The following is a 14,419-nucleotide window of genomic DNA, read 5'->3' as shown; positions in this document are numbered from 1 at the left end:
GCCATTCTAAGGTAAAAACCCAGCGCATACAGTGTTCATGTTTTGTTTTGTTTTTTACATTCATACGGCTTCCCGCGCCCCCCCTGCAATGACACGGCGCCCCCCCTAGGGGGCGCGCCCTACAGTTTGGGAACCTCTGCGCTAATCTATTCTCGGGTGCAGGAAAACCCCTTCACCCACATTATCTCAAAATCTGATAGGTCAAAATAAAAACAAAAGTATTTGGTGTATTTAACCCTTGTGAGTGCAAAGACTGAGGCAAACATGGAGGACTGTGGCAAATGATGCAAGTTTTACGGGTCTGAGGTCAGTTGAACCCCATTTGTAAACACAAGGGTTAAACTTATAATGTTTATCTTCTGTTTTTTTCCACATGTTGTATTTGATGATGACCAAGCTCTTTGTTCCGGCTGTGACTGTTGTGCTTCTGGCACAGAGTGCATCACCACCAATGGAGTTGTTCAATGCATTGACCCCTGTGCCACCTACACTGTGGTGAACGATGCCTGGCGTTCAACAGAGAATACAGACACAACAATCATACACTGTGACCGAAACATTGCCTGGAGTGGATGGTATCGCTTTTATTTGGGTCAGAGCAGCGCTCAGATACCAGAGAAATGTGTAGCAGAAAACCGATGTGGAACTCATGCTACTTTGTGGATAAACGGGACTCATCCAGTCCAGCTTAATGAAATCGTAACTCGCAACGTATTTGGCGCCTGGTCGGGTTCCTGCTTCCATTTTGCCTCCAGCACCATTCAGATCAAAGTTTGTTCTGGTTTCTACGTCTACAAAGTTCAACTGCCATCTTCCTGCACTCTGGGATATTGTGCAGGTAATGTTTTATGGTAATAATAATTAACTAAAAAAGGATCTGTTTTCCTTTTACAACCAGACAATTTCAATGTGCACACATACACAAAGCCTAATCATTAGATTTTTTTTAAATTTCAGTTATTTTCTTGACCGAACCAAATGTGTAGCATACTTTTTGTGTTTGGTAAAATAGAAATAAATATTTATATTGTAATTCATGTTGTGTTTATCTGCGTTAGAAATTCCGCCCTTCGTAGTTCTGGCACAAAGTGAGACCAGCATCACTCTGCAGTGGAGCGCGATCACCACCAGCTTTGTTCTCCAGTATGACGGCACAGAGACAAACATCAATGCCCCAGATGGAGCTGCAACAGTGACGTACACAGTCTCATCTCTCACTGCTGGGACCATTTACACATTCACTCTCTACACTNGGTGTCCGCCCCCCTCTGCTGCTGCTGCATCGTTGTGGAAAACATGGAGCAGCAGAGATATCTGCGGCTTATAGTCCGGTGCGGGAAAATACAATAAGATGGCTAATTCTACCTGTTTACTTTTGAAAACCAACAGAGCACTGAAAAATACTTTGAGGCTTACCTTTGTTCTACCTAAAGAATGCCTGTTCACACTTCTTTGATCCATGTAACTCCATTTGTCAAAAATGTGCATATTTCTCTAGACTGAAGTACATCTTGATATGTTGAGGATTTTGAAATGTTTTGTAAGGAGTCGCAAGTATTTGAAGGCACATATTTAAATTCTAAATTATAGCATGAAAAAATAATGATTTAGGGATGTACTAAGACAGAATCACCACGTTGCTAATAATTTTTTAGCCAGCCCACAACAGAGGATTTTAGCTAATCTTGTCCAACAAAGCTAAATTATGCTCAAAGGTTGGAGATGAAAATATCAAACTTATGAATAACAGGAGAGAAAACACAGCAGATGAATCAGACTAAATTCCAGCATTTCCCTCAATACTATTAATGACAGAGCAGCTACTTTCATTAATAATGTAGGACAGACAATGTTATGCATTTTACCTTTTGTACATATGTCACAATTTGGTTTAATAATGAAGCTCTAAACACATTTTGCATCGTTTATAACTTTTTGCTTAACTCATTTTCACTTGCTAGTGGTGACTGTGATTGTGATTTAGGAAATTGGAATCCAAACTAAATATTGTTTTATGTTTCTTCTTCTGCTTCTAGAGCATATCCGGTTAGCTGGTGCTGAATCAACACAATGTTCTGGAAGAGTTGAAGTCTACCACAACAATGTCTGGGGAACGGTCTGTGATGATGGATGGAGCTTAACAGATGCTCATGTGGTCTGTAGACAGATGGGCTGTGGACCAGCACTGACCGCTACCAGTCGTGCCACCTTCGGTGAAGGAACAGGACAAATCTGGCTTGATGACGTGTCGTGTTTCGGAAATGAAGTTTCACTTACGGACTGTCAGCATCCAGGATTTGGGACCCATAACTGTGGACATGGGGAGGATGCTGGTGTCATCTGTTCAGGTGAAGCTGATATTTATTTCTTTAAAAAATGTCTATTGAATATATTTATCATTTAATGGCTTAATTGCTTTGTGAACCATTAAGAGTTGTTTGAATCATCTAAAACAGAAGTCCCAAAAATGTAAACCACTTTCTGCATCCAGGTTCACATTACATTTTGTTCAGATAATTATGTACTATGACTTTTTAGTTGTTACAGCATTTCTTTAACCACTGTGTTAGCATCTAGTTATGATCGACATCATAACTGGATTGCTTCGAATCTAAGGACTGGGAGATTTTCTCACTTTTATTTTATTTTTACCTTACTACTCTTCACCTCCAAGTTGAACCAGGGCAAAATGCCTCCGTTCGACCCAAAGGACATTAGCAGTATTCTACAACGATTTCAGTTTTTAGAAATTAAGATTTAACGGCTGGCCTGGAGGTGAACTTTGAGATCAACGCTACCTGTGGAAATGAAACAACTCTTCCTCAAGTCAGCGGAGAGGTCGCACGCCCCGCACCAAGCGGCTCACCCTGGAGTGTTCAGGGCGCCAAGCCAAAACAAAAGTCTCACTGCAGATCCCATGAGACGACTAACAAGAAGAACCCCTCACCTGGACGAATCAGCGTGGCCGGCTCTGAGCTGAAACCCACCTTCGACGTCAACTCCTGCTCCGCCAAAGAATAGCAAACAAGCAGCTATAACCAAAACATCTCTACCGACCCCGCTCCCAAGAACATAGCGACCAGCCCGAGCCTCAAAACACTCCGACTTCGGTACATGGTGGTGGCCCCACATGGGTTTGCCCATTTAGGGACCATGTAGGGCCCACGTAGGCTGTGGCCCTACATGGGCAAACCCATGTGGGGCCACCGTGGAACTCGCGGACAAACCCATATGGGACCCATATGTCAGCCCTCCTTCCCCCCATATGGTGCCCACCTAGGCATGCTGGCAGGGTTTCACCCCTGATTGTAATATCAGATATTTACACAGAAAGATCTTGTTTTTTTACTTTTCATTTAATCCATATGGCAACATAAATACTCTAAATGCTTTTTTACAAATGTACAGCTACCTTTAATTAAATATATGTAAGGATCAGTAACACAAATTACGTTGCTTATGCTTTTTTACCAAACAGTGCACAAAAAACATTCCTATATATCCTCTTGTGGGATCTCATCACTCACTTCTTTGTTGTTGTTAGCAGTCCGCATGAGAGACAGGTCAAAGGTCAGAGGTACTTCATCCCATTTATGATATTATGAGCCCGATGGAAGTCTCTGCTATATTTGTTTGAATGAATGTGCTTTTTAGTCATTGCACAATATCATTGGACCTCTTTGAGCTACTCATCAATTTGATTGGTCTGTTGTTACTGGGAAATGTTTTTGGTGGGATGAAAAAAAACCAGCGCTCGGATGCCAGAGAAATGTGTAGCAGAAAACCGATGTGGAGCCGATGTTCCCTTATGGATAACCGAACCTCATCCAGTCCAGCTTAATGAAATCGTAAATCGCACTGTGTGTAACGCTTGGTCGGGTTCCTGCTGCTATTTTGCCTCACACACCATCCAGATCAAAGTTTGTTCTGGTTACTACGTCTACAAACTTTGAAAGCCAACAAGATGCAATCTGGCATATTGTGCAGGTAAAGTTTTATGGTAATAATTTATAAAGAATTAAGTATGGTCACACACATACGTGAACCCTAATCAACTCATCGTTACATTTTTAGACATTTTAATTACTTTATGTTTATGTTTGGTAAAAGAAAAATGATTTATATTGTAATTCATGTTGTGTTTATCTGCGTTAGAAATTCCACTCTTCATAGTTCTAACACAAAGTGAGACCAGCATCACTCTGCAGTGGAGCGCAATCACCACCAGCTTTGTTCTCCAGTATGACGGCACAGAGACAAACATCAATGCCCCAGATGGAGCTGCAACAGTGACGTACACAGTCTCATCTCTCACTGCTGGGACCATTTACACATTCACTCTCTACACTGTGATTGGAAATGGGAGAAACAGTGGACAGCAACTGACAGCTGTCACAGGTAAGATATTCCACTGACAGTCAGCTTTGGTGGCTTGGACCACTATATTTTAATCATTTGGGAGAAAACCCTGGGAAAGACTCATAGGTGTCTAAGAGAACAATATAACTATAACTATAGAACTATATCTCCCTTCTCTGGCTGAGAACATAAAACATCCTGTTATAGTTTTGTAAGATGAAAAATGTGATGGAAAGATCAATAATGTGTTTATAACATAGATGGCAAAAAGCAATCATATATTCCCTTCGCTCTACATAATTGTTTGATTGACCTGGACATGTTTTTTTTTTTTTTTTTTGTCTGAACTACAGTTGAGATACCGGCATCTTATAGATGTACAAGAAAACCCAACTGCAAAAATCAAAACTGTACCATTTCTGAACGTCTCCTCTTTCTATATCAGCTCCTCAAAATACAGGAGGATTTACAAAGTCAGCACAAGATGAGAGCAGCATCACCCTGCAGTGGAATAAAATCAACATCAGCACCAGCTTTGTTCTCCAGTATGACGGCATAGAGACGAACATCAATGCACCAGATGGAGATGGACCAGTGATCCACACAGTTTCATCTCTCACTGCTGGAACCAAATACACATTCACTCTCTTCTCTGTGTTTGAGAGCATCAGAAGCAGTGGAGTACAACTTACTGCTGTCACAAGTAAGATGTTTCAGACACTGGAGAATCACTGCCTCTCTGCATCAAAAGCAGTCGGCTTTGGTGGATTGGACCACTATGTTTGGATCACTTAGATGAGATACAAATGGGATAAAACCCTGGGAAAGACTTATAGATATCTACCTGTAAAAGGTGCGCTCTGTAGCAGTTTTAGAAAGAAAATAAATTCTGTGCTTGTACATTGTAATATCAGATATTTACACAGAAAGATATTATGAGGATTTTTTTTTAACTTTTAATTTAATCCATATGGTAACATAAATACTCTAAATGCTTTTTTACAAACATACAGCTACCTTTAAATATATGTAAGGATCAGTAACACAAATTATGTTGCTTATGCTTTTTTACCAAACAGTGCACGAAAAACATTCCTATATATCCTTTTGTAGGATCTCGTCTCTCACTTCTTTGTTGTTATTAACAGTCCGCGTGAGAGACAGGTCAAAGGTCAGAGGTACTTCATCCCATTTATGATATTATGAGCCCGATGGAAGTCTCTGCTATATTTGTTTGAGTGAATGTGCTTGTTAGTTATTGCACAATATCATTGGACCTTGTGAGCTACTCATCAATTTGATTGGTCTGTTGTTACTGGGAAATGTTTTTGGTGGGATGAAAGAAAACAAAAAGAAAACCATCTTTCTGTAGGCTGCAGTGGGGAAAAAATGAGGGGCAAAAGTAGCGGCACAATTTACAGTAAAAGAATTATGTAGATGGCTGAGATGATGGAAAGATCAGTAATGTGTTTACAACATAGATGGCAAAAAGCAATCATATATTCCCTCTGCTCTACATAATTGTTTGATTGACCAGGACATGATTTTTGTCTGAGCTACAATTAAGACATGGGTAATTCATAGATACACAAGAAAACCCAATTGCAAAAATCAAAACTGTACCATTTCTGAACATCTCCTCTTTCTATATCAGCTCCTCAAAATGCAGAAGGATTTACAAATTCAGGACAAAATGAGTCCAGCATCACCCTGCAGTGGAATAAAATCAACAACAACGGCTTTGTTCTCCAGTATGACGGCATAGAGACAAACATCAGTTCACCAGATGGGGATGGACCAGTGATCCACACAGTCTCATCTCTCACTGCTGGAACCAAATACACATTCACTCTCTTCTCTGTATTTGAGGGCATCAGAAGCAGTGGAGTACAACTTACTGCTGTCACAGGTAAGATGTTTCAGAGACTGGAGAATCACTGCCTCTCTGCACCAAAACCAGTCGGCTTTGGTGAGTCATTTGGATGAACATTTCTGAACATCTAATTTCTCTATTTCAGCTCCTCAAAATGCAGAAGGATTTCAAAAATCAGGACAATACAAGAGCAGCATCACCCTGCAGTGGAATAAAATCAACAACAACACCAGCTTTGTTCTCCAGTGTGACGGCACAGAGACAAACATCAGTTCACCAGATGGAGACGGACCAGTAACTCACACAGTTTCATCTCTGATACCTGGAACCAAATACACTTTCACTCTCTTCTCTGTGTTTGAGAGCATCAGAAGCAGTGGAGTACAGCTTGTAGGTTTCCTTGGTGAGATTATTTATTTATTTATAATGTATAAATGGATAGAAACTGAACATTGCTGATCGCACTTTTACAAGTCAGCTGCACAAGATAGGCAGATTTTCACAGGAAGTGCTTTTCACAAAAAACTTCTAAAGAAATAACTGCCACAAATTAAAGAAAGTAATTGCATTAATATTTCATTAAACATGTTAGTTAAAATCTTCTTGACCCCAGAAATGTTTGATGTTAATTTATCCAATATATTCTTGTTTTTATGTTGACAACCATCATTGTGCTGGAATCTGCTTGACCTTCAACTAAAGAACCAAGTAAGTAAATCCATTTGTAAGATGCTTGTAATTATTTTTTCCCTTTAATAAATTAGCCTATTCACCAAATTTGATTTAAGTTTTTAAGGTTTATAATCAACTGTCAATGCCAGCAATCAGTGAGATTTCTCCAAGTAAAGCTATGCAAAAAGCTTCAATTAGCTCAGTTAACTTCAAGTTAGCTCAATTTTCTCTCTCTTACTGGAAACTAGATGGTAATAGTTGTAAAAAAAATTTTACCAAATAATTAAGCCATTGTTATGCCAGTGTTCACTTCTGAACTATACTGAAAATCCTCCAAATTACCATGTAAATTGTTATATTTTGACGTCATCACTATGTATTTTTGTGTCAACAGCCTATATTATTAGAATGAAACTTCAATTAAATTATCAGACACAACTATCAGATTCAGAGATGGAAGATGTTTTAGTGGAGGTGAGACCAACTTTTGTTGAAGTTTAAATCTTTCTACGTTTATTTATCATTTAACTTGAATTTAAATGACTTTTGCAACGTTGAAATGTGTTTTGTTTTTCAGTTCTTCAAAGCACATGGTTTATCACAGTTTTCCCTGAAAGTTCGCATCAAACCGTGAAGAAATCCAAGGATGAAATCGAGGATCAGTCCCGTTTATTTAATGAATATTTGCTTCTTTGTTCTCTTAAATTTAATATATTATCAGCCACATGTATTAGAAAAAAATTATCATTGCTTAATTAATATTCTATCATTCATGACTCTTTCGTCTAAATAGTGGTAAAGATGGTTTTTGTTTATTTGTCTGTTTTTTTTACAAGACTCAGTTGAATTTATTAGGATTGCTGTAGTTATGCACATATTGTGTTGGTTTCTGTTGAGTTTAACAATGGTCATAATCTTTGTTTGAATAAAATTGTTATAGCTAAAAAAAAAAATAGCACTAAAACTTGTAATCATAAGAAGAATTGAAACTAAATTCACTTTTTATGAAATTCAGCTTAGTTATTTTATTAAATGTTTAAATATTTTTAAGTAAGGTAATTTTATTTATTCATTTCTGATATTTCCTGCATGTACATTCTGGTTGGATCAGTACTTCTGCTGCACCCTACTTTGATTCTTCCTCTCACTATAGTTCACCAGATTTGCTAATATTCTTGCTCTTTGTTGGACTTCATAATTGACAGACTCTACCTTTCCATTGTATTTAGTTTTACAATTAAATTTTATTTTTGCATTTTACTTTTTTGCCTACATGCCATCTGGTGATCCTTCAATCGCAAGAAACAATGAAAGATAAGACGTCATAGGTAGGAAGCACCTATGGCAGTGTGTGAGTAATTAAAAATAAAGAAATTCACAGAAAATACAAAAGCAGAGCCACAAGGCTCATGAGTTACTACATTATTTTTCTCAGATTATTATTTTTCTTTTCTTTTTACTCTGTCAGATTAGAATTTAATCAGCATTAATTGTTTTCAAATACAAATAATGTTTGTGTTCAGCTCTACACTAACTATTTGAGGCCTTTTGTTTTTTACATGTAACATTATGTAAGGAGGGTTTTCTTCACACCTTGAATCAGCTTAATAAGCAGAAACGAGATGAACAGGACACAGATTTTACTAATAAATAAAATATTGCCTGCTGTTCTTTGTGTCATGTAAAACTGTAAGATTAGTATCATATCAAACCATACTGAATTTCTTTCAGACATACTTTCATGTTTCAGTCTTAAAAAGACCCATTTGCTTATTATAAATTAAAGTGACACTTTTATTAAGATGTGAGGATAAAAACATCTCACTCTCCTATCTCAGAAATATGTTTATTGATCAACCATGTCTAATCCTGTGATTATTTCACTAAATAGAAAGTATTTGATTACCCCTGTGTTTTTTTTTCTCCTTCCCTCCTTGTTCATGTGTTTGTTCAAGTGTGCACTGATCCTTTATCTGCTCACAAGAGCATAACAAAACATCTGTCTCAATTCAAAACATGCAGCTGACCACAGTTAGATGCTCTTTCAGCTTACTTCTGAATTTTGAGACAGCTCAGTTATATGCTTTTGTCGCCCCCTGCTGGGTTCCTTTTGGTAGGTGAGTTGTGTTTGGGTTGTTTTTCATTTCTCTTGTTTTAACTATACATTTGCTAATATTTGAGAGGAATATTTAAAATCAGACAGAATAAAAGTATTCACTCTTATAACTTGGTGACTTTGGAAGTTTTTTAAGTCATTTATAATCTGAAGGTAGGCTAAGTGCACATATCAGAGAAGACATATGCAGCATCCCGATCCACACTCCATTCCAGTAGATGGCGGTAGTGCGCATCTAAACGTTGCTTGCTAACCGCCATAAAAATATATTTTTTTTATGTTTGTCACTTGAGCAACAGCATCAAAGATGGTATATGACTGTGCTTTCAATGTTTCATTGTTATAGTTATTTACAGGTTTTTCAAATATAGAAAAGTCAGCTAAAATATTCTAAATACTTTATTAGCTTCCATCATTCCATGATTTTTTTTATTTTTTTTTTTACAGTAGGTAATATTTTTGTCCCAAAATCAACATTATGCAAGCTGGACTATGACAAGGCTGTCACTTGTCAGTGTTTAAATAGTAAACACAGGATGACTTGGGTAAGTAAATAAAAAGGTATTTGAAAATATTGAAACCTCCCGCTGTGCTCCTCAATGCTACTGATGACACAACGGAGTGCCTTAGATCCAACCAGGATGTAGTTTAAGTCCGGGGTTTAGTTTGGTGTCAGCACATCCTCATTCTTGTTCAAGAACAAGGAAAACATAAAAAAAAAAAATCGTTTGTGTTTTGTATTAACTTCCTGACTGTAAATGTCAAAACTACACCCATCTGCATCAACTCATCAAAAAGACTTTTCAGTGAATGTGTGTATTCTGCAGCTCACATCGCCCAGCACAATCAGGACTTGGAGGTAAGTCCTGCATTTTCGACACTAATATAAAATAAAATTGGCACACTTTAGAAAATATTTTTTAAACTTGTAATATTTTCAGAAATACAAATCATGGATAAAAGACTGCTTTTCGTCTTCATCACAGGTTTGTACCTTTTTGTCTCATTGTTAAATCAGTTTAAATTGTAGAATAGAATATTGTTTGAACCCTTTCTGTAGCTTTTTAGTGTAGTTTTAAAGGATGGTAAATCTACTTGGGTCAGCCTCCTAAAATAATTTGATTATTGACTATAAAGCAGAAACTTAGAGTGCCCCTTTCAGGTTTTACTATCAAGTATTTTAATTAAAAGTCGTTATTGCTTATACAATAACACATTTTTTGCTTTTGATCTTTTGGTTGATAATTTTTAATAATCTTAACATTTTAACAATTGGCTTTTTTGAAATGTTTCTGGAATACCTTTTTTGCCATGTCAAATTTCTTGATTTTTGTCCGTTTTGCTTTTCCAAACATTCTGTTCGTCAACCTGATTATTTTCTGTTTCAGGAGCTCAGTTAAGCGTTGCCTTTGCCCAAACTCTCCAGTATTACTTTGTAAACGTGTCTCTGGATTGGACCAGCGCTCAAAGTGTATGCAGACGTGATTACACGGACCTGGCCACTATAGAAACCACAGCTGACGTTGATGCTGTTCTCAGCACCGCATCAAACTACACAGGTTGGCTCCTAATTCTGCACGTACTTTAAAAAAAACAAGTTTTTCCAAAGCTGTAAGGCTTGAAGGAAATAAAACATTTTAGGGCTTATATTTCTGTGCTGCTTTTATAAGTAGCGAACCTGTTTTGTTTGCTTGTTTGTTTTAACAGGCAAGGCTTGGATAGGTCTCTATGACGAGCTGTACAACAGCTGGAAATGGTCTCTAGATGACAGCAGTTTCTATGGCGATGGAGAGTATACATTCAGAAACTGGTATCCTGGCTCACCCAATGACCTCTATGGACCACAGCTCTGCGTCAGACTTATTTCAGTGAGTGACCCTTTGCACAGATGGGACGACCGTCAGTGCTCGGACGTGCGGATGTTTGTTTGCTATAATGGTAGGTTGAGTAAATGCTTCCTTCGTCTGTCCAATTTTCATGCTAGCTCCTCAAACGTCAGACTTTTGAGCATGCAGGAAAAAAATGACTGATTTTCATCATGCATTTCAGGTACAGTAGACGGCACACCGTCTTTTGTTTTGAGTAACGTCTCACTGAACTGGACTGAAGCCCAGATGTTCTGCAGGAAGAATTACGTCGATCTAGCCAGGTAGGGTTACCATTAATCACTGGGTTACGTAACGCCCTGCTGAAGCTTGTGTACCTGTTGACAGATTTTGTTATCATAAAATCTACTTCCCTGAATGCAGGTATTTGCTGAAGAGTGATTGAAAGTTTTACTATTGTGTAGAATTAAGGAATAACATTTAAATACATTGGTGCTTCTTGTTTTAGCTTTTGCAGTAACAACTTTAAGCCATATTGGCAAAAACAAAATTGTTCAGTAAGCTTTGTTTTAGTCATTAAGCTTGTTTGTCTATTTATCCACAAGGAAACTCCCAGGTTCATTGTCTTGCATTCCAGGGATGGCTGAATGTTTTTTTTTGTTTTGTTTTTTGATGACTCATTTTAATGTGTTTTATTTTTAATGCCAGTAACCTTTCCTGTTTCCTCCGCAGCATAAGGAATCAGACTGAAAATGACCTAATCAGCGCCCTAATAAGTAGCACGGACGTGTGGATCGGTCTGTATCGGGACAAACTGTGGTCTGACGGCAGCCTGTCTCCGTTTCAGCACTGGGCAGACGGTCAGCCCGGTTCTGACTCTGGTGTTCAGTGTGCCGCTACTGAGTTTGGCTCAGGAAGATGGTACGACGAAAGCTGCAGCCAGAGTTTGCCATTCATCTGTTACAAAAAAAGTAACGTATCTGAGTTCTACAGAGAGATTTAGCATAAATATGTTTAAAAACTGGTGCATTACAACTTGTTGAAAATATCATAAATCCTTGATGGTTTATACTTGAGTAATTCTGATCAGTTCTGCAAAGAGTAATTTGTTGCATGTTGTCACGTCTCGGTTTTATTAGAACCAGACTGAAAACGGGACTTTTTAAGCCTGTTTCTCCTGTCCACATTTAGCTCAAACAAAAATGTTGAAAGTCAGGCTTGATAAGGAAGTTTGTTCAACTGTTACATCTTTTCAACTACAGTTGAACCTCAAAAGGTGTTTTTTTGAATTTTTTCACAACTACTCAAAGTTTCCATCCATTGCTAAGGTAAGCACTGGTTTCCATGGTCACAACAACATGTTTTGCATTAAGGTGGTATCTTTGAAGTGAAGCTAAGTGTTTTAATAAAAGCTTATAATTTTTTTTTGTTACTTAGAGATGTTTCACCTAAACTGCAGACTTGACTCGTCACTCCAGACAATTTCAGCGTCTTAATGAACTTCAGATGAATTTCTGTCACCAGGCTGGGATGAGTCTGGGAATGAGTGTTGGACGAAAGTTGTGATTAAATGATCACTTTTGTATCAATTGAAATCAATACCTTCAAGTCTAAGCCTCAATTAAAATTTGTTTAAATATAATTCAGACTAAGGATGTTTTTATATTTTCAAAGCCATTTTGTTCAGGTGGCAGTTAATCTGATGATTTGGACCATTTTAGGTGTATAATAAAAAACACAACTGTTATTTGTAATCTTTGTTCTGCTTTGAATCAATAGATGTCTCCTGGAACTCCATTAATGCCAAAATTGCCTGTTGTGGGAGATTGTGTTGCTGTTTTAATCTGTCAAACATACCACCTATGATATTATGTTTTGTTGTATTCAGTAATTTGTTGGCTCTTTATTTCAGTTATTCCCAATGCAGAAGGTTTGAGAGCATCAGATCAAGATGAGAGCAGCATCACTCTGCAGTGGAATAAAATCAACAACAGCACCAGCTTTGTTCTCCAGTTTAATGGATCAGAGACAAACATCAGTTCACCAGATGGAGATGGACCAGTGAACTACACAGTTTCATCTCTCACTGCTGGTACCAGATACACATTCACTCTCTTCTCTGTGTTTGAGAGCATTAGAAGCAGTGGAGTACAACATACAGCTGTAACAGGTAAGATACAAAAACATTAACTTATTCAAAACCAAGGTAAACGATTTTTCATTGACATGAGGTTTTTGAGAAAGTCACTTCACCACCAAACTCCAATGAACTGAAGACATAATTTAGCTCCTATTCTTTTCTTTCAGCCCCCCAAAATGCAGAAAGCTTCCCATCACTGAGACAGGATGAGACCAGCAACACTCTGCAGTGGGATGTTGTCAATAACAATGTCAGCTTCATCCTCCAATATAATGAAACAGAGCTGAATATAGCACCCCCTGCTGGACAACAACCATTACTTCTGACAGTTTCATCTCTCACTGCTGGAACCAGATACACATTCACTCTCTTCTCTGTGTTTGCGAGCATCAGAAGCAGTGGAGTCGGCATTGCTGCAGTGACTGGTGAGAGATTTATTTTCATCAAAGTCAAACAAAACTTTACTTAGAAGTTGATTTTGGAGGAATGTAACTTAATATCTGATTATATCACCTTTGAGAGACTGTTGAATAACTTCAGCTGTAAGAAGAGCAACATTATTTCTGGAGACACAATCAGTGACTCTATGTTGAATCATTTCTAAATCTCATTTTTTCCTCTCAGCTCCTGAAAATGCAGAGGGCTTCAGAGCATCAGGACAAAATGAGAGCAGCATCACTCTGCAGTGGAATAAAGGAGACAACAGAACCAGCTTTGTTCTCCAGTTTAACGGCACAGAGACAAACATCAGTTCACCAGATGGAGATGGACCAGTGAACTACACAGTGTCATCTCTCACTGCTGGAGCCAGATATACATTCATACTCTACCATGTGTTTATGGATGTTAGAAGAAGGGCTGTAAACATCACGGTTGCTACTGGTAAGATAACTGTGAGCTTAACATTAAACAATGTTTGTTCTACATCTCCTTTATATTACTTCAAGCATTTTATGTAAAAATAACCCTTTAGCTCACCAAGACTTTTTATGGAAGTCGCATGAGGTAAACATTTATGTTTTTGTCTCAGCTCCTACAAATGTCGAAGGCCTGAGACCATCAGATCAAGATGAGAGCAGCATCACTCTGCAGTGGAATAAAATCAACAACAGCACCAGCTTTGTTCTCCAGTTTAATAGATCAGAGACATTCATCAGTTCACCAGATGGATTTGGACCAGTAACTCACACAGTATCATCTCTCACTGCTGGAACCAGATACACATTCACTCTCTTCTCTGTGTTTGAGGGCGTCAGAAGCAGTGGAGTACAACTTGATGCTGTCACTGGTAAGGATTTTAACATGACCTCTATGTAAAAATGAATCAAACATACCTGTACTGTTACACAAATGCCAAGCGTTGCACACGTCCTCAATGCCATTTTAATATGAGCAGGTGATATTTAGTTAAAAAGTTTGGAATGATATTTATT

The 14,419-nt window shown here is 37.9% G+C and overlaps 2 protein-coding genes across 3 annotated transcripts in view; both read left to right on the top strand.

Annotated features, from left to right (window-relative positions):
* LOC106941090 (receptor-type tyrosine-protein phosphatase eta-like) overlaps positions 1–8,574 on the top strand; it is a 16,038-nt gene extending 7,464 nt beyond the window's left edge. The window contains exons 2-9 of one of the 2 annotated variants that reach the window (XM_015024030.1): positions 398–838; positions 4,156–4,398; positions 4,805–5,062; positions 6,014–6,268; positions 6,378–6,635; positions 6,935–6,940; positions 7,299–7,378; positions 7,482–8,574. In XM_015024030.1, coding sequence (XP_014879516.1) covers positions 398–838; positions 4,156–4,398; positions 4,805–5,062; positions 6,014–6,268; positions 6,378–6,635; positions 6,935–6,940; positions 7,299–7,378; positions 7,482–7,538 — 1,598 coding nt within the window. In that variant the 3' untranslated portion in view covers positions 7,539–8,574. The remainder of the gene's footprint in view (positions 1–397; positions 839–4,155; positions 4,399–4,804; positions 5,063–6,013; positions 6,269–6,377; positions 6,636–6,934; positions 6,941–7,298; positions 7,379–7,481) is intronic. The other variant, XM_015024031.1, reaches the window with a different exon arrangement.
* A 647-nt stretch (positions 8,575–9,221) lies between these two features.
* LOC106941089 (receptor-type tyrosine-protein phosphatase H-like) overlaps positions 9,222–14,419 on the top strand; it is a 19,293-nt gene continuing 14,095 nt past the window's right edge. The window contains exons 1-8 of the mRNA XM_015024029.1: positions 9,222–9,879; positions 9,962–10,006; positions 10,409–10,579; positions 10,728–10,958; positions 11,070–11,169; positions 11,579–11,817; positions 12,759–13,016; positions 14,017–14,274. Of these exons, the coding sequence (XP_014879515.1) occupies positions 9,831–9,879; positions 9,962–10,006; positions 10,409–10,579; positions 10,728–10,958; positions 11,070–11,169; positions 11,579–11,817; positions 12,759–13,016; positions 14,017–14,274 (1,351 nt within the window). The 5' untranslated portion in view covers positions 9,222–9,830. The remainder of the gene's footprint in view (positions 9,880–9,961; positions 10,007–10,408; positions 10,580–10,727; positions 10,959–11,069; positions 11,170–11,578; positions 11,818–12,758; positions 13,017–14,016; positions 14,275–14,419) is intronic.

This window comes from Poecilia latipinna, unplaced genomic scaffold, assembly GCF_001443285.1.
Source record: "Poecilia latipinna isolate Pla-1442-1.1 unplaced genomic scaffold, P_latipinna-1.0 Scaffold3492, whole genome shotgun sequence".
Taxonomy (NCBI): domain Eukaryota; kingdom Metazoa; phylum Chordata; class Actinopteri; order Cyprinodontiformes; family Poeciliidae; genus Poecilia; species Poecilia latipinna.
This window is presented reverse-complemented; position numbering and strand designations above follow the sequence as displayed.